Genomic DNA, 19,685 nt, shown 5'->3' with positions numbered 1-19,685 from the left:
CTTCCACTGCCCTAGCAATCCTAGCACGGTACGGCCGTCAGATGTGGAGTGACATCTCGCCATACCTGGACCAGCTTCCTGACGATCCTAAGGCTGAGGCCCAGAAACTCCTGGAGGAGGGACAACGCTCCTCATCAGAAATAATAGACAGCGCGATGGACATCGCTACCACCGCTTTCCGCGCTCTAGGTGGAGCAGCTGTTCTTAGATGGCAGGGTTGGTTGCGAGCGACTTGGTTTCGTCCTGAAGTCCAGAATAAAATCCTGGACTTACCCTTTGGCGGAGACATGCTGTTTGGGAAACATGTTGATGATACTCTACAGGGAATAAAGAAGGACATGGAGACGGCTCGGTCCCTGGGCACCCTGCAATATAGGAAGACACCTTTCCATGGGGCAAGAGGAAGAGGCTTCACAGCGACAAGAGGTGGTTACCAACAACAACGCTATTCTCAGCAATCACAATCGTACAGACCTCAGTACGGTAATCAGTACTATCAGCGACAATCGCAATCTTTCTCTCGCCAAAACTCACGTGGGTGACAAGGTCGTCAAGGCAGGGACGCCTCCAAGCGTCAATAGCGGCCTCCTGACTCTGCCTGCCGACTGTTCCTCCGCCCCATGTGTCACCAGTGGGCGGCAGGATCTCTCAATATCTGAACAGCTGGGAACAGATAACATTGGATCAGTGGGTATTGAACATCTTCCGTCAGGGGCACACATTAGAGTTCCAGGATTTTTCACCGTACAGAGTTCCCCACGCCACCAATACAAAACACCTAAGCCTTCTGCAATTGGAAGTTCAACAAATGCTTCAGAAAGGGGCGATCCAACGTGTCCCTCTATTGCAAAGAGGCAAAGGCTTCTATTCCAGGTTTTTCCTGATTCGCAAAACAAAGGACAAGTGGCGTCCGATCCTGGATTTAAGGAAGCTCAACACCTATCTCATGAAACTTTCATTTCGAATGATCTCACTCCGGGACATCTTGCGCCTCCTGAATCCAGGCGACTTTATGGCTACGTTAGACCTAGAAGATGCCTACTTCCATATCCCGATCCACCCAGCTCACAGACGTTTCCTTCGCTTCACAGTGGGCAAGAGTCACTTCCAAATCATTGTGCTCCCGTTTGGGTTAAGATCCGCGCCGCGGATATTCACAAAGGTGCTGGCCCCGGTGGCAGCTTTTCTGAGAAGACAGTCGCTAGAAGTCTTCCCGTACTTGGACGACTGGCTGCTGAAGGCACCAAGTTACCAAGCGGCCGCAGGAGCAGTAGAGACATGTTTGCGTCTGTTCAATCAACTAGGCTTCCAGCTCAACAGGGAGAAATCAGTCATTCGTCCGGCCAATTCGGCGAAATTTCTGGGCGCTTTTATCTACTCGCAGGCTTGCAAAGCCTTCCCATCAGAAGAAGGACAAGCAAGACTCATTTCTTCGGCCAGTCGACTGCGAAAGAAGCATTGAGTGTCAGTCATGATGTACAAGTCTCTTCTAGGGTCGATTTCATCTTGTATTCAATTGATTCCGCACTGCAGGCTGCGAATGCGTCCCTTACAAGAGCAATTAGACCTTCAGTGGAGGCAAGTGGACGGTTCATTCAACGACAAGGTCACTGTCACCCTACAAATGAAGCAGGCGGCTGCCTGGTGGATAAAAAGATCTCACCTCTCAGTGGGCCTCAGTTTCAGAATGCCTCCAGCTCCTCGCATCATTACAACAGATGCCTCCCTTCAAGAATAGGGAGCGGTCATGCAAGATCTCCAAGTCAGTGGGCATTGGATGCCGGTGGAACGTCGTCTTCATATAAATGTTCTGGAGCTGAGAACCATTCGGTTGGCTCTGTTGGCTTTCCTCCCAAGGATAACAAACTCATCCATCCTAGTGCGTACGGACAACACCACGGCTATGCACTATGTCAACAAACAGGGAGGCACAAGATCGTCACAGCTGCCCAAGGACAGCTGCTGTGGGAATGGGCGATTTCACAGAACATCATGCTTGTGGCAAAGCATCTGCCAGGGGTATACAACACAAAGGCGGCTACTCTAAGCCGCCTAAGAGCGATTTCTCACGAATGGGAATTAGACGATTCAGTGGTCAAGGAGACCTTTGCCCGCTGGGGGACACCAGCGATCGACCTGTTCGCCAAGCGGCAAACAAGAAATGCCGGCATTATGCAAGCAGGGAACACCATCGGGGATAGCTGGGGAATGCGCTTTTGATGGCTTGGTCCGGCGCATTTGTTTACGCCTTTCCTCCTTTTCCCCTGATTCCTTGAGTCCTCAGGAAACTCAAGATGAACCGATGCAAAATGATTCTGATAGCTCCCGCCTGAGCTTGCCAGTTTTGGTTCATGGAACTCCCCCTTCTGTCCCAAGACCATCCCATGCATCTCCGATCCAGCCAATCTCTTCTGTCAATGTCCAACGGCCAGGCTCTCCACCCGAACCCGAACTCGCTTCAATTGGCAGCATGGCTCCTGAGCACAGAGAGTTCAGAGATTTAGACATTTCTGACAAATGCAGAAACATCTTGGCTCAGGCACAAGCCCCTAGCACAAATAGGACTTATAGAGCAAAGCGGAAACTTTTCTATGTATGGTGTCAGCGAGAAGGAGTACACCCCTTTTCGTCTGCTCCGCATCAACTCTTGCCATATATCCTGTCATTGGCTCATGCAGGTCTTGCCCATTCTTCCATCAAAGTCCACATGGCGGCAATCTCCAGATACAGAAGGACAAGGTCGGGTCCTTCTCTTTTGTCGACAAGAGTCATTAAGCAATTCTTGAAAGGACTGTTTAGAGTGTTTCCACCAATCCTGCCTCCACCTCCTGTATGGCATCTAAACGTGGTCCTGGCCCAACTAATGAGGCCCCCATTTGAACCAATCCATAAGACTGATTTGAAATTCTTGTCATGAAAGGTGGCTCTTCTCCTCGCTCTCACCTCCCCGAGGAGGGTGGGAGAACTACAGGCTCTGACCATCAAAGAACCCTTCCTACAGTTCAAGAATGATACCTTGCTCCTTAGAATGAATCCTAAGTTTATGCCTAATGTTCCTACGGACTTTCATCTGAATGAACCGGTTGTTCTGAATTCATTTTTTCCTCGGCCTGCCACTCCGGCCGAAAGGCCACTTCATTCTCTAGACGTCCAGAGATGTCTAAAATTCTATCTTCAACGCATGGCTGGGTTTAGGAAATCGCTGTTTGTGGCCTTTGGGGCCCCCTCGAAAGGGGTTTCCGTTATCAAAGCAAGGGATCTCCAGATGGATATCTAGTGCAATCCGCTTCTGCCACCAGGCGGCGGGGAAGCCCCTGAAAGGACAGGTTAAAGCATACTCCACGAGATCTATCTCCTCTTCAACTGCGCTGTTTGCAGGAGTATCGATTAAGGACATCTGCAGAGCGGCCACCTGGAGCAGTACTCATTCCTTCACAAGGTACTAATGTTTGGACTCCTCTGCTAAAGGAGATGCGGCTGTTGGTCAAGCGGTCCTGAGAAATCTCTTCCAGTGAGCGGTGAACTTTCCTTTCTACCCTCCTTCCTTTCTTTCACATTTCGTTATTTGTACTGTTGTTTAACTGTCTTATGATATTATGGTGAATTCATAACATATTATGTGAGGTTATTGAGACTTTATATACGAAGTGTGCTAAGCATGCTAACTGCTATCTATTCTGATACAAGCTATGGGAATCTATGAAAGTTGATAACAAAGAGAAAACTGAGCTGTTCCTAAAGGAAAGGACGGTCACTAAGGTGCTAGGGGTAGTGCTCAAAGGAGAGCTAACCCTGGGTTTCCAACATGTTGGATATAATGGCCTCACACACCCTTGCGAGTGTCATGCTTCATCATAGGCAATGCTCCTCGTTGGGCAAGCGGTTCAATGCCCAACGGGCACACCTCAAAGAGCGGCTCTTTATCGGAGATCTTTTATCCAACTGCCTATAGGTGAAGTGTGGGTGAGGGGCCAGGACAGAGTAGAAGGTGTGGGTGAAGATAAAATGAGGCACAAGGTACCGGAAAACAATTTTATTCTGGTGGTCCTCTGCCGCAAGTAAAATCAAGGGTAGTCTGTATTCGCTGTAACTTAGGTTTCCAGGAACGATACAGTACTACAATGTGAAGGGTGTGGTCAACATGTTTCTCGCTTCAGGCTCATTTGCTACGATTCTTCAGGACCTAATAAAAATCAGGGGAGAAGCCATAAAGAATGAGGTTTCTGCTTCACTATCCGGACCCGGTAGAGATGGGTAGGCGTGATCGTCGCTGACTCGGGAAGCAGAAACCTCAATCTTTATGGCTTCTCCCCTGATGTCCGACCTACCGAGTACTGTTGACACCCTTTACTCTAACCATTAGGCAAGAGCAGGTGTTGAACAGGTGTAAAACATGTGTGCTGTTTGCAAACTGATACTTTTGTAGGTCATGTTTATGTAGATAGTAGGTTTTTACTTCGGGGAGATGCTGCGAGTCAAACGTACCTGCAGTACGGAAGAACAGTGTAGACAGGCACAGGAGGACAGCAAGACACGTTTTTTAGCGAGGGGTTACTCTTTAACAACAATAGATACTGCGATCAGAAAAGTCAATGCTATGCCAAGGGAGGTTGCTCTACAACCTCGGAAGGGTGCAATACAAGAAACTGATAATGCCAATCAACCAGTTAGACTGGTATTGACATTAAGACAAGAAATCCGAGCATTGCGCAAGATCGTTTAAAAAAACTGGAATCTGGTCAACAATGACCCAATCATAGGCCACCTCATGCCAACCAAACCCAATATCTCCTAAAAATGGCGTTTTCTCTTGGAGAAGCATTGGTTAAATCTAGCCCTGAGGTGGTTACTGTTACCCCTTGGTTCAAAGCAATTAAAGGTTTTAAAAAATGTTCCTGCTGTAAAGCCTGCCAACATGGAATTAACAAAACCCAATACCTGACTCCTTTTTCTGAAATTCCCCGTCTGATCTCTAAGCAACTCACGTGTAAAACGGAGTATGCAGTTTATGTGCTGGAGTGTCCGTGTGCCCTGCAATATGTGGGTAGCTCCAAGTTGCAGGTGCACAAGAGGATACTCCAGCACATTAGGGCCATTAACACCGAGGACCAATCTTATCCAGTGGCGCGTCATTTTAAGGAACATCATGGCAAACAAAGACCCCTTTTAAAATACTTTGCCATTGACGCGATCCCACCCTTACGCAGAGGTGGCAATAGGGAGGCAAAATTCCGGCGCCAAGAAACAAAATATATCCTTGACCTGGATACTAGAGCTCCGTTGGGTCTTAATACCAGTGTTGATTTTTATACACATCTTTAAATCACATTTTTGGCCCTTAGATACCCCCCATGAGATTGTCCTAGTCACCAGTGGCCATTATACATTCTTTCTGCTTCCTGCTATAATACCGTGTGTATTCCATGATAGGACTGAGATCATATAGGCTCCCAGTAAATGGCATAGGCTCAATGTAGCAGCTTTAATTAACTGAAAATTCCAGTTGGCATTCTGTTGCATTTGACCCGTGTTTGTTATGAATTTATAAAAATCTTTTTAACCATAAAATTATACCCCAGGTTGACCATCATGGGCGTTTTTATGTCAACACTTTGTAAGTTTGTGTTTGCACTTTTTACACTCACACCTTCGTCTCTCGTCACAATTTATGTTAAACACAAATTGGTGGCAACATGGGGATTTAAACCCCTTGATTTTGATGAAAACTTGAAAAATTCATAGTTAGGTATTGAGTAGAAAATAGACATGAGCATGTGATTTCACCCACTTGGGTTTTATCCAGATAATGTTTACCTAGTTGTTATCATGACATTTATTACAAAGCGGACATATGATGAAATTCTATTTTAGAGTCTGTAACATGATACAATATTGTGTGTTTTTGCTTACAATGACTTATCAAGGTTTCCGCAAATTTTTTTTAAGGGTTTTATACAATGATTTTAACCAATATGAAATCTAATATTCCCTTAAAAATAATTTCAGTGTTTTTTAACTATTGTAAATACTGCTCTTGTTTTAAACCCAAATCTATTTACTATGTCTATTACTCTGTACTTTTGAAATCACCAATCATGTTGCACTATTATTACACTTGCACTTTAAATAGCCTGTGTCCCTCCCTTGACGTCATGTGATCAAGGCCTCTGAGAAGGCCGAAACGTTATGCTGGTGGCGATTTTTTGAAACTTAAATAAATATTTATTCACCTTAGCCTGGGTCGACTTTCGTAAAATATATATATATATATATATATATATATATCTACTAGCAGCCAGATTCACAGTGCACTGCTGATGCACTTAAGAGTGCGCGTTCAGTAGTGTGTGAACTCGAGTTTCCCTACTTTATTTTTCCTTGCAATATTATATAGCGCGAACTCGACAACATGGCATGAGCACAAATTACATTACAGAATAACACATTCATTTGTGGTAGGCACGGGGAGACAAATGAATCACAGGATGTTGAGCTGATGCCGAGATTCGAACGTAGCTTCCCAGCTCTAAAGTTCGCAATTCTAGGTGTGTCTAAAAGTGTATGTCGGTGCTGGCCATCAATGAGAGAGACCTGTGCATTTTTCAAATGGGTGGTGAAAAAATATGAGTATGTTGCTGGAGATGTGGGCCGCCGTGCCACCAATGTACTTACCGGGGGAGGGTAAACACCCATTATTCCGCAACTTTCTTTCAGCATACCATCACTCCGCATACTTTCATTACATAAGTACCATGACTCCGCAATGCCATTATAACGCATGGCATTACATTTTATATGCTTTTACCACGCATACATTTACAACTAAATTTGTTGTAAATACATGAATGGTAAAAGCATGTTTTTTTTTAATGTTTGCATAAGGTAAGTATGGGTATAGGGGTATATGTTTTGGGGTACTGAGGTATATGTTTTGGGGTGTTTGGGTATTTTAAGGGTTCAGATATAGTTTGGGGTTATGGGGTACAGGGGTAGTTCTAGGGTTTAGGGATAGGTATGGGTTTTGGGGATCAGGGGCATTTTTAGGGTTCTGGGCTAGGTTTGGGTTTTGGGGTATAGGGGTATTTTTAGGGTTCAGGTGTAGGTTTGGGTTTTGGGGTACAGGGGTATTTTAAGGGTTCAGGGCTAGGTTTGGGTTTTGGGGTACAGGGGTATTTTTAGCGTTCAGGGCTAGGTTTGGGTTTTGGGGTACAGGGGTATTTTAGGGTTCAGGGGTATGTTTGGGTTTTGGGGTACAGGGTTATTTGTAGGGTTCAGGGCTAGATTTGGGTTTTGGGGTACAGGGCTATTTTTAGGGTTCAGGAATAGGTTTGGGTTTTGCAGTACAGGGGTATTTTAAGGGTTCAGGGCTCGGTTTTGGGGTACAGGGGTAGGTTTGGGGTTTGGGGTACAGTGGTATTTTTTGGGTTCAGGGCTAGGTTTGAGTTTTGGGGTACATGGGTATTCTTAGGGTTCAGGGATAGGTTTGGGTTTTGAGGTACAGGGGTATTTATAGGGTTCAGGGCTAGGTTTGGGTTTTGAGGTACAGGGGTATTTTTAGGGTTTAGGGATAGGTTTGGGTTTTGGGGTACAGGGTATATTTATAGGGTTAAGAAGGGTAAGTGTTTAAGGGTGTTGGGGTATTTTAAGGAGTAAGGGTGGGTTATGATTATGGGGTGCAGGGGTATTTAAAGGGAGCAGGTTGGGATTAGCACACGATGTGAGACATGGCATGAAGGGCGGAACGTACCACACGCCCCCAGCGTCTGTCACGCCCCCAGCACACGCCCACAGCACAACGCAGACACGCCCACATGGGCTACTTTGCTGGCACAGTTCTTTTACCTTTTAAATGTATATGGTGGGCGTCTGCATAGCCTATGTCCTTCTGCTGCAACTGCCCTTTCCAACGCTGTATTGGGTGTTGTGATTGGTGCTGTGGTTCCTGAGATTACCCGCCTCAAAGGTTTGGGCTCTCTCTTTATTATATTAGTATGGATAAAACGCAAATTGCCCTGAAGCTTTGAGGCGCACTCGACGATTCTCAGCCCTCCAGCCTGAAGATGCAGTCTGCTTTCATAGTGCGTGTTCCATTGCAATCTGCCTACGCTTTTCAGGGCCAAAAGCCCCTTCTTCCTGGGCATTAAACAGCACACATGAGATCCACATTGCGTTTCCGGCATTTATTTACCATACCTCCCACATGGGCGTGTCAACATTACACTCTCCTGCGTGCATTATGGGGCATGGAGTCCGATATGCAGATTAATGCTCTCCTTCTAGTAAGTTCATGCGTGCATTTAAATTCATCTTCTTTTCATTTTTCTCTAAGTGAGTCACATCATTTAAAAGCAAGCTCTATTTGCATGTAAAGAACCGTGCAGAAAAATGAAAAGAAGATGAATTTAAACGCACTAAACACTATTAAATGGCTGCTGTTGTCGTCTTGAACATCCACTTGTAAATGTCTACCCCAGTGGGTGGAAAGGCACGAGGCAACGCTGGCACAAGTCCAATATATACAGGCAGCTCAGGCCCCTCTCGTTCGTTTCGCCGTTCGGGTTTCATGAGCAGCGACGATCCGCCTGACCAGCGGCGTGGCTTCCCAGCGACCGGACCAGCCGCTAAATATTGCCACACACAAGTTGCCTCATGCCTTTCCACCCACTGGGGTAGACATTTACAAGTGGATGTTCAAGACGCCCACTGGGGCTAAACCTGCAACGGTCTTTGGGCAGGAACTTCATTAACCATGATGCCTTGCAGCAGCCCACATGGGCGGGACTGATTTGCTTTCAATAAATGCAGGTGTGGAATAGAAGTCTTGTCTCCCGTTTGTGCAGCCATTGAGAAAGGGCGGCAGTCACTCCCGAAACGCATCTGGCAAGCTGCCAGGGATAGCGTGGAGCAGGCTGTCACAGTGCGTAAGCAAGTATTGCTTTTAACAAGGCATTGAATCCAACAGTTATTTTCATATACAGGGATGCTATAGATAGACAAGACTTTAAAGTATTACAAACATATTATTTTATTGTCTTTTTCTATTGTATTTTTTTATATCATTTTACTTTTTCAAAGTTTATACAAAAATGCATTACAACATCACATATAAAGAGTCATAAATAGTTCTAATACATTCAACTAGATTGCCAATAGTGCAGTTGAATGAAGTGCAGTGTAAAGAAGATTTTTTGAAAAGTGAATTTGCCCCTATTACTAATATATCTTAATAACATACTCACTTTCACGCATACCAGTCATACAACCACATTCATAATTTGTTTAAAACAAAAAAAAAAGGAACATGCAAACACACTAAATAAGATAGAATAACAACCCAAAGGTGCAGATGGTAATACACTTTCTACAGATGGTACAAAAGTGAGAATTCCACCGGTTTTAAACGATGATCTGTGTGGTATTGGTCAATCATTGATACATTATCCAGATCTTGTAAGGATGTACGGCCTACGTACGTTTCGGTGAGACAATCACCTTCCTCAGGGCCAAGATGGTAAAACAAACAAAACAGATACAGGCAATGAGTGAACAAAGTTTAAAAAATAGGGGGCAATACGTTTTTCCTTTTCTATTGCAATTGACATCGGTGTGCAGTAGAAGGGATACGGGTCATCACATGAGACTGAATAAAGGGATCTGCTATGGCATTTAAGATGGATGATAATAGTGTTCCATGATGATGTGTAAGGTTTCAATGCGTGTTGGAGAAACCGGTACTGGTATGATCTAGGTCCTCATAGGGTGCTGGTCTTGTGTTTAGATTTTGCTGTTGACCAGAAAGTAGTGAAGCTTAATTCTACTTCTGAGTGGAGACTTGATGGCCGTAGCAGGGGGTCCCAGACGAGTTTGTACTTCAAGGTTTTGCTTACGCTCTGTATTTTTGATCTCCCTCCTCTTGGCCTACAACTAACTGGGAGAGCTCTTTCTTATAACTTGCAGGCTGTCACAGTGCCAAGGGCAGCATTTGTGTTTAACCCTCCCGAGTGTGGCTTCCCTACGAGGGCAACTTGTGTGTGGCAATATTATATATATGTATGTATGTATATATATATATATATATATATATATATGTGTGTGTGTGTGTATATCTATTTTTGTTTACAGAGTTTTATATAGCGCAAACTTGACCCAGTATCGGATATCAGAGCACTTTACATAGCACCAGTTGCTTACATGAGGACACATTCATTTTTGTTAGGCACGGTGAGATTAAGTGCTTTGTCCAGAATCACAGGAAGTTCAGCGTCATTGCAGAGACTCAAACCCGGTTCCCCAGACAACGGCAGATCCCTCTCCCTTCCCCAACTGAAGTTCACAGTGGTGACAGATGCATCACTTCTGGGATGGGGCGGCCACATGGGATCTGACAGAGGGCATGGGGAGGCCTCTGGTCTCCGGCAGAGTCCGGGCTGCACATCAACCTTCTGGAGCTCAGGGCAATTCATCTTGCACTAAAGGCATACATTCCGTCTGTCCGGGGGAGGGTAGTGCAGGTGTTCACGGACAACACCACCGCCATGTGGTACTACAACAAACAGGGCGGGTTGGGGTCGTGGACCCTATGTCAAGAGGCCCTTCACCTCTGGACATGGCTGGAACATCGGGGCATATCCCTGGTGGTTCAACACCTGGCAGGTTTACTGAACACCAGGGCGGACGAACTCAGCCACAGGTGCATGAAGGATCACGAATGGCGTCTTCACTCGGAGGTGGTGGAAGGTCTCTTTCAGCAGTCGGGAGAGCCTTGGTTAGATCTATTTGCCACTGAAGAGAACGCGCAATGTCAGCAGTCTGCGCCTTGGAATTTCCAAGGCGGCACTCGCTCCGCAACGCTTTTCGTCGCGAGTGGAGTTGCGGTCTGCTATATGCCTTTCTTCCTATACCACTTCTGCCCAGAGTGCTGAAGAAGATCAAGCGCGACCGGGCCCAAGTCATTCTTGTTGCTCCGGATTGGACACGAAGAGTCTGGTATACCGAGCTGTTGCATCTGGCCATCGATCCTCCGATCTGACTGCCTTTTCTGTAGGATCTTCTGTCACATCAGCAGGGGACGGTCTCCACCCGAACCTGTCCAGCCTCCACCTCCTTGCGTGGAGATTAAGCGGCGACAACTGACGGCTTTTGACCTTCCTCTCGAAGTCTGTAAAATTATCTTGGCAGCCAGGCGTCCATCCATTAAGATGGTATTTGCCTGTAGATGAAACAAATTTGTGGCATGGTGCACAGTAAAGGCTGTGGATCCCCTCTCTGCCCCTCTATCTGAAGTTCTTTTGTTCCTCCTTTCTTTGGCCCAGTAGGGCTCTGCCCTGAGCAAACTTAAGGGCTCTCTTTCAGCCAACTCAGCCTTTTTTTTGGCTGCCTGATCAGCCTTCTCTTTTTAAGTCCCCAATTGTAAACACATTTCTTAAGGGCATTACTCACCTCTTTCCTCCTATTCCTTTCGTAATGCCTCAGTGGGACATGAACTTAGTTCTGACATACCTTATGTGCACTCCTTTCAAGCCACTACATAACTGTCCTCTCAGGCTTTTAACTTTAAAGACTGCTTTCCTAGTGGCCGTCACCTCTGCTCGCAGGGTGAGTGAGCTTCAGGCTCTGTCCTCTAAGCCTCCTTTTCATGCTGTTCATCCAGACAAGGTTGTCCTAAGAATCAGACCTTCCTTTCTTCCCAAACTGTTTACTCCTTTCCAAATTGGTCAAACCATCACTTTGCCCACCTTTTTTCTGCCTTCGCATCCCTAAAAAGAGGAAGAGATGCTCCACCGTCTGGATCCAAAACGTGCGCTATCTTTCTATCTGAATCGCATAAGACAATTATGGGTGGATGACCTACTCTTTGTTAGTTATGTGGGTGCCATAAAAGGTCAGGCCATGCAAAAATGGACCATCTCTCGGTTGGGCATTCTCTGCATTAAAATGTGTTACTCTTTGGCAATGAAGGAGCCTCCAGTAGGATTGCGCGCCCATTCCACCAGGGCGACTGCAGCCACTACTGCTTTTGGACATGGAGTTCCCCTTCATGATATCTGCCAGGCAGCCACATGGGCATCTCTGCACACGTTCACCAAACACTTCTGCCTGAACTCTCAAGTCCGAAGGGACGACTTCTTTGGCTGTTCTGTTCAACAGGACTTCCTGATGTGAATTGTTTCGCAGACCCACCGTTCGTATTGCTGAGGTATCTATTCTAAGGTAAGGAACCTATAACTAATAGTCTCTTTCAGATGAACAAGTTACTTATCTTTGGTAACAATATATCTGTAAGAGACATATATTAGTTATAGATTCCTTACCGACCCACCCATCCTCCCCATTCTGCAAACTGACTTCTAGGGTTAAGGACTTCCTTTCAGGGCCCTTGTTTTGTGCACCATTGGTTAGTGTCTTGCATGGTTCTGCGCTTCTGGCATGGAATGTCGTGTAAAGAACTGACGTCAGCGTGCGAGGGCAGCGTCTAATTAGATAACGTGACGTCATCCCAGCTTCCATGACGCCGACGACGAATGCGGAGTTGATGACGCCACCTATCGACATGCAGGTGTACTGCTACGAAAGAATTGCTCCGGATCCAGTCTGACGCCTGGGGGTAATTCTAAGGTAAGTAATCTATAATTAATATATGTCTCTTACAGATGTATTGTTACTGAAGGTAAGTAACTTGTTCGTCAGTGGTTTTGAGTAAAGTGGTGTAGAGTGCAGAGGCCTAGAGTGATGCAGAGTAGAGTGAAATGGCGTGAAGTGATTTACAGTGGAGTGGTGCAGGGTAGAGTGCATGATGTAGAATAGAGTGGTGCAGATTGCAGTGGAGTAGAGTGCAGTGGTGCAGACTAGATTAGAGTGGCGTGGAGTGATGCAGAGTGTAGTGGCATAGAGTGCAATAGAGTGGCTTAGAGTTGAGTGGTGCAGAGTAGAGTGCAGTTGCATAAAGTAGATTAGAGTGGTGCAGAGACCAGTGGCATGGAGTATAGTGGTGCAGAGTGGAATAGAATGGCGTAGAGTGCAGTGCTGTAGAGCACAGTGGTGTTGAGTGGCGTAGAGTGAAGCAGAGCAGAATGAAGTAGAGTGGCGCAGACTAGAATAGAGAGGCAAATAAGTACAGTGGAGTTAGAGCGTTACACAGTAGAGTATAATGAAGTAAAGTTAACACGCATAATACGGCAGAGGAAAACAAACGCTTGATGCGTTTAGGCACCCCTGGACCTTGATCCTAGATTGATGTGATAGTGCTACTTCTCTGTTAATATCCCCTTCGATTTCTGGGCTCGTGGAAGTGTGGGGTTGCAGGAGGAGAGAGAATGTTTGTTTAATGTCTAAATACTAGTTGACTGAAATATTATAATGGAGCAATAACTACAGTGGAAACAGTATTGGAACATATGTGGAGCGAGTGCTCTTCGAATTAGTCTATGGGATTAGTGGAGAATTTTCTGATAAGGAGTATTAAAAAAATCCCATAGTTTGTAAAGTTTCTCATATATTTTTTTACTTTTGCGGGGTCTTACATTTTGTGACGTTAAAAATTAGATTACTAGAAAACTTTTTAACTGAGACATCTGGCAGTAAAAATGTTAAGTGACAGCATATTATTTTTCTAAGTGAAGTGTATTTTGCTGTTAAAGGGGAACACTTAAGGGGGAAAACCAATCAGTCCAGATAAGTGCATTGGGCTAAATTACTACATGGGTCACGTTCTTAGGGAAAGTAGTTTAAGTACTCTTGCAAAAACATGCCCATGCCTCGCTGGTATCACCTTGGGCATTTAATATTAGAGCATAAGTTGGAAAAGGTAGCAGGAGTTCCCATTTTCCTGCTAACATGGCCGGTGTGTGGCTGTGTTCACTCTCACAGATGTGATTCTAATTGTTTTACCTCCACAAGCTATCGAGCCCTCATTGCACTCATTTGTGTAAACCGAAAAGGTTTGTAATTTGGTTGCTTTCTGCTGTCCCATGAGATGTAAACCGCCCTCTAAAAGTCTTGTATTTCAAGCACTGCATTCACTGTGTAATTAACTGTGAAGCTGTGAGGCCTATGTCCCCAACAAGGTTTTGGTTTGCAGGTATCACATGAATTGCAATGCCACTTGACCCAAGTGCCTTCAAAACGCTTTTAATACAAAATTCAATATATGGCACTACTGAGGCTGCAGACTTTATTCATTTATTAATTTTATAAAAGTAGATTGAGTTTTGTTTTAAGAATCCTGTTCTTATTTTAGCACACAGACCATTCATCAACCCACAGGCCATTCACAATCAATTGTACATCGCTGTTGTCGTGTTCTTAATTCTGCCTTTTTTGTCCGCAGAAAAAGTACAAGCTGGAGACAGAAATTGAGAACTGGATCCAAAAGTTCGATACAGATATGGGCGAGAAGCAGGTGAGCTCTTCCACCTGTCGGTAAGAATGAAAGTCGATGCGTTTTGAAAACAGCCTCTTGCACGAGGGCATGATCCAGTCCAGAATTCAGTCGGGTCAATGTTCGGCTAGAAGACTGGATTGGGCTATGATGTGCTAAATTCTGCTCCCGGTGTCTCCTGTGTCCTGAAGGGCATTCTCCCCCTCAAAGACCCCATTTCGTTTAGGACGTAAAGCTGAAAGATCAGTACAGGGAACAAGGACTGATTCATTTTAAGACCTAAATATTAAATGTCCTCCTTCTCCTGCACACTGATTAATTTCCATCAGAGGGTAGTAGCGCTTTATCTTAGCCTCTATTCATAATAATGTATTTTGTGTCTCTGCCATCTCACCATAGCGAGGCTAATAATGCTGCTCTTCCTCTCTGATAACAGTGTAGCCGGTCAGGCTTTCCTTCCTGGTCCAGGGCAGGCAGTGATTACTAGGTCGCTCGGTGGGGAATAATCGTCCCTCCACTGTTACACCATGGCTGTGAGGGTTGCGCAGCTGAGCACTGACAAGTTAATGTAAGAGGTGATGACGATTAGAATGCTAGTACTGTGTGACACAAAAATGGCACCAAAAGAAGTCACTGTCCAGTTATATCTACATCTTTGAAAGAGAAGTATTCATTGTTTACAACAGAAAAATGTAAACAAAGTTCAAATGAAGCAGACCCATAAAACAGAAGGTTATATAACCTTCTGGGACCATGATGACAACAAATATTTTATAGTACATATGGTGAGGTGCTCTAGCTCAGAATAACTTGGTGTCCTAGTGACAATATTATCCCGAGGAGAAAAGCTTAGGGTCCCCAAATGTCCTCAGGAGCCTTTGGCCTCAGTCATTTTACTGAGACTTTGTTTACACTCCCAGTCAATGAAACAAATGAGTGAGGCAGAATACAACATTTGTGACAAGTACGCCTAAATAATGTGCCTTTTATCCTAGCTCCTCAGCATTTCTGGGTGCAACGGTATAGCTCCATGGGTGAGGTGCTAGGCATCTGAGAATCTACCACAAACACCCTAAACACACCAATAAAAGCGGAGTTGGATTCCCACCCACAGATGATTTGGTTGTTTTAGTAAGGTGCTAAACAACTGCTTCATAGTCACAGTTACACCGGCCAGTTAACTAGCGGACACTAAACACAGTTCGGCAGGCCACCAGTTAAAGCTCTTCTTTGTATCCAAACTTAAAGTTCAGATAGGGGTCCCCTGGGTATGGGAATGAACTATGACAGTAGGTCGTCTGTAAATGTCACACTTCTGTAGACCTTTTCTTTTAAATGGTTCATCAAACTTATTTAGCTTTAGGTTGGTGCAGGCACCCACGGGTCTTGGGGCACTCAGTGAGCATTTTAGTTTTTATTTGCAACGAGAGAACTATGATTTAGGGTTAGGAGCTAACCACAGTTTTACAATCTAATATATCCAAAACTACAGGCATTGAGAAATGGTCTTGGTTTTAGGCTGGTCAGCTTCATTTAAAGGCATCTTACCACAGGATGTTGGGAAAGTGAACACTGTCTGGCTGGAAATGTGGCTCTATAGGCTTCCACAAAGTTGGTGACTAAATGTGCAATGTACGATTGCCAAAGGCACACACCTTGAATGTCTCCTGCGATGGTTCCATCTCTCTATATGTTCTCATTCTCTTTGTCGGGTCTCGGCCAGCTGACCTACAAGGTCCGTGTGGTGCCTAGGTGGCTCATTTCATTCAGGTCTCAGCTTAGCCTGTGCTTGCCCATTGTCTTCCTGGTCAGGATTGCTCCTCTGCACAGATTGGCACTTCTTCTTTCAGGGCAGGGCACAGCAACAAGGTGGCTCTGATGTGCTAGGCTTGAAGGCCAAGGCGAAGCGTGGCTCAATGGTTGGAGCGGCAGACCCTGATGCAGAGGTCTAGCCCGGGACCAGGGTTCAATTCCCGCCTCGGCGGCTCTTGGACTCAATCTCCCTGGACCTGATAATTCTCGCCTCGGTGCCTAGTCTAATCATGGGTCCCACTCTGTGACTCTGGGCAATAGCTTGCTTAATCTCCACAACGGCCCCAGCAGCGCTAGCATGCCTGGCTTCACCTTGGGGGTGCCCAGGAGTGGACATCTCACAGGAAAGCCAGAGACCTACGAGCTACGAGACCTCAAGGTAGAAGTGCGCTATATAAATACAAACACATTTACATTTAAATTTATTTACACAGTACCATATAGCAACACAGGAAGCCTGATTCTAGGCAAAAGTATTCTCTTAACTGGGCTACAGAATACTAAGCAAAATAAAGTAATGTGAACGGTTCCTAGACGAACAGCTCTTTTACATTGATGTGAGCACTTAAATACTTCCAACTGGGTTGAAGGGGATGAGTGCACAAATATCATTCTTCATCGATGTGTGGAAGGAGATATGACCAGGCAATCTGATGAATTCAGGTATGTCTCATTTTCTGGCAGTTCCTTGTCTATAAATTGCATCTAAAAGACAAAGTTTCTCAGCTGGAGCTTTGAGAGCTTCTCCTGCCACCATTTTGGGCTATATGTAATGTGATCTGGCAGAGGACTACATTCAAACCAAACATGGTTTTCCATACAAATCATACTTATGAACAATGTGCCAAACACACATTCATAGTGGTCCTAGCTATAGGAGAGTACAGGGATTTTCAGTAGATGCACTTTCCAGTGGTACAGGTGGATTGTAAGTCTCTTCATAGCCTGGTGATGAAACAGTATAGTTCGATATACCCTCAATCTAGAATCATCTAGCACTCTGCTGGGTTAGCAACAATTTTTTTTGAGCTTCAACCATTGGTCTCAAGAGCAGATGACACTGAAAATAATAGAAATACAGGGAGTGTCAGAATGCACTAACTGCAGACTGATGTCCCCGTCAACTATCCATAAGTAACTTTTGTTCCACTCTAACCTATCATAGAATGTTCCAGCGTCCGTTGTATGATCTCAGATTGTAGCCAACAATAGGACAATGCAGTGTTCCCTCTGAGTGGACTGGAAATGGATTCGCCTGCAGGATCATGACAATATGTAAAAGGTTTCTTTATATGTTCTCTTACTTCGGCAAAGTATTTTTGTTCTCCCCTCATAGCCATTCTGTTCACATCCAGTGCCTATGTTGAAGTGGGTGCCAGGGTTCTGCACTGCAGCTCATTCTAAGATGTAACATTGTAACTAAGTGCCTGTTTTCTATGTCGGGACCAGAGGTTCATAATATGCTTGTCTTTTCCTTATTTTATGGCTCAGCAGCCTTAACAAACATGTAATAACAAAAGACTGCACATCCCATGAGTCTTTGTATAGCCCAGAAAACAACCATAGAGGCAGTCCCATGTAAACAACAATACTTCCTTTTTCTTCGCTGCTCAGCAGCCAGATAAGTGCTTTTCCTTGATCATTTTTTTTTTTACAGAGTTTTATATAGCGCGAACTTGACCCGAATCGGGTATCAGAGCGCTTTACATAGCAACAGTTGCATTACATGAGAGCACATTCATTTTTTTTAGGCACAGGGAGATTAAGCGATTTGCCTAGAATTACAGGATGTTCAGCTGTCATTGCCGATACTCGAACCCAGTTCCCCAGATTCGAGGGCAACAACCCTAGTGGTTAGGCCTATTTAACCCTTTTGTGAGAAACTTTATATTGTGGTATTTAGAAGTTGTTTTACTATTGATGCGCATGCAGTTCTAACCTGCTATTTGGCGATCGTCCTCGTCAGCTGCTGCCGACTATGTGGCTGGAAGTTTCTTGCTGGTTGGCAGGGGCTGCGGTGACGATCATTTATGGTGCTTTCTTTTTAGTTGTTACGCGCGGCACAATGGACTGGTGTTACCATGCTCGGGACACACTGCCGCTGTGGTCTAGGCGTGGGGTTTCCCCTACGACTCTTTCCGGTCTGCTTGGCCGGACCGCGGTGGGCCATGAGCATTGATAGAGGCATGGTGCGTGCGAGTAGGAGGAAGGAGGGGGACCTCCCCTCTTCTTTCCTGACATTTCTCTTCTCCTGTCGGGCTGTGCTTAAGACAATTTCCTTTCGAAAGCGGACTGTCATTTCATTGTTTGCCTGAAGGGAGTTGGAGGTTGTGTACAGTGTCAGGTAGGGGTCTTTATCCTATTGTTTCGTGGCTCCAGTGCAGTGGTTCTACCGTGGAACTTAAGTTAATCCTATACCTGTGGTTTCTAGGCAATTTGGGGGAGATTAATTCAAGGCTGATAAGCAGCAAACACACGTTGGCCCATCCAACTAACTTACTGTGCCTGTGATTCAATTTGGTAATTTTACACACCTGTTTAACATAGCAGGCGAATTTGATTCTTGAGAACCCGTGGAGGAGGATCAGTCACTACTCCCCATTCACGTGGAAATGGTGGATGCGATTGATGCAGTCCTGAAATGGGCGGTCTCCTCGGCCCTATAACCCTTGAGTCGTCGCATTATCGAACTCGCTGTCCGGGGCAGGCTGGAATCCTCATCTGAGGAGGACTGGAGATAGACCACACAGACCTCCTAAGCAAAGAGACAATCGTGCATGCAAACAACCCTGCATCACAAGGGTCTCCTGAGCAATATCTTCCTTGTCGACAAGATGGACAAGGGGTTCCGGCCAGTGATCAATCTCAGAGACTTCAACTAATAGGTGGTGTACCGCCACTTAAAAATTAAAGGCATTCACCTTCTATGGGATGTGTTATTATCTAACGATTGGTTGGTTCGGCTCAACCTAAAAAAAGACGCCTACCTTATGGTACCAATTTTTCCGCCCCACAGACAATTTCCACTGTTTCAATGGGGCATGCATATAGGCATCCAAGCGTATGCCTCATAGTGTACATGGACGACATCCTTCTGATGCATCAGATGGAGCTCACCTTACTCTCTCAGCTCTAAATGACTGAAACCGTATTACAATATCTGGGTTTCATGCTGAACGATCAGAAATCGGTTTGTGTGCAGCTCAACTAATAACCTTCTTGGGTGTCGAGATCGTCACGGTGTAGCAATGCATCTGGTTGCCCCAGCATAAGTTGAACCTGATTCACAGGGAACTGCGGCGTACCCGGGCGATGGAGAGGTTCTTGCTACGGCACTTAGTTCGGATCGTTGGTCTGTTGTCATCTTCAATACAGACGATCTTTCTGGGCCCGCTGCATTACAGGGCTCTACAACACCTGAAAACACAGCACTTGCATGGTGGTCTCATGTACACACAGTAAATATCCCTTTCACAGGACACACGTACAAAGCTTC

General features: G+C 45.3%; 1 protein-coding gene across 3 annotated transcripts in view; it reads left to right on the top strand.

Annotated features, from left to right (window-relative positions):
• The window catches only part of DRC10 (dynein regulatory complex subunit 10), a 136,823-nt gene that overhangs the window by 102,934 nt on the left and 14,204 nt on the right, over window positions 1-19,685 (top strand). For all 3 annotated transcript variants that reach the window (XM_086943250.1, XM_086943249.1, XM_086943248.1), the window contains one exon: window positions 14,327-14,398. In XM_086943250.1, coding sequence (XP_086799376.1) covers window positions 14,327-14,398 — 72 coding nt within the window. The remainder of the gene's footprint in view (window positions 1-14,326; window positions 14,399-19,685) is intronic.

The sequence above is a fragment of the Lissotriton vulgaris genome, chromosome 11 (assembly GCF_964263255.1).
Source record: "Lissotriton vulgaris chromosome 11, aLisVul1.2, whole genome shotgun sequence".
Lineage (NCBI taxonomy): Eukaryota > Metazoa > Chordata > Amphibia > Caudata > Salamandridae > Lissotriton > Lissotriton vulgaris.
Note: the sequence above shows the minus strand (reverse complement) of the source record. Positions and strands in the feature narration are given on the sequence as shown.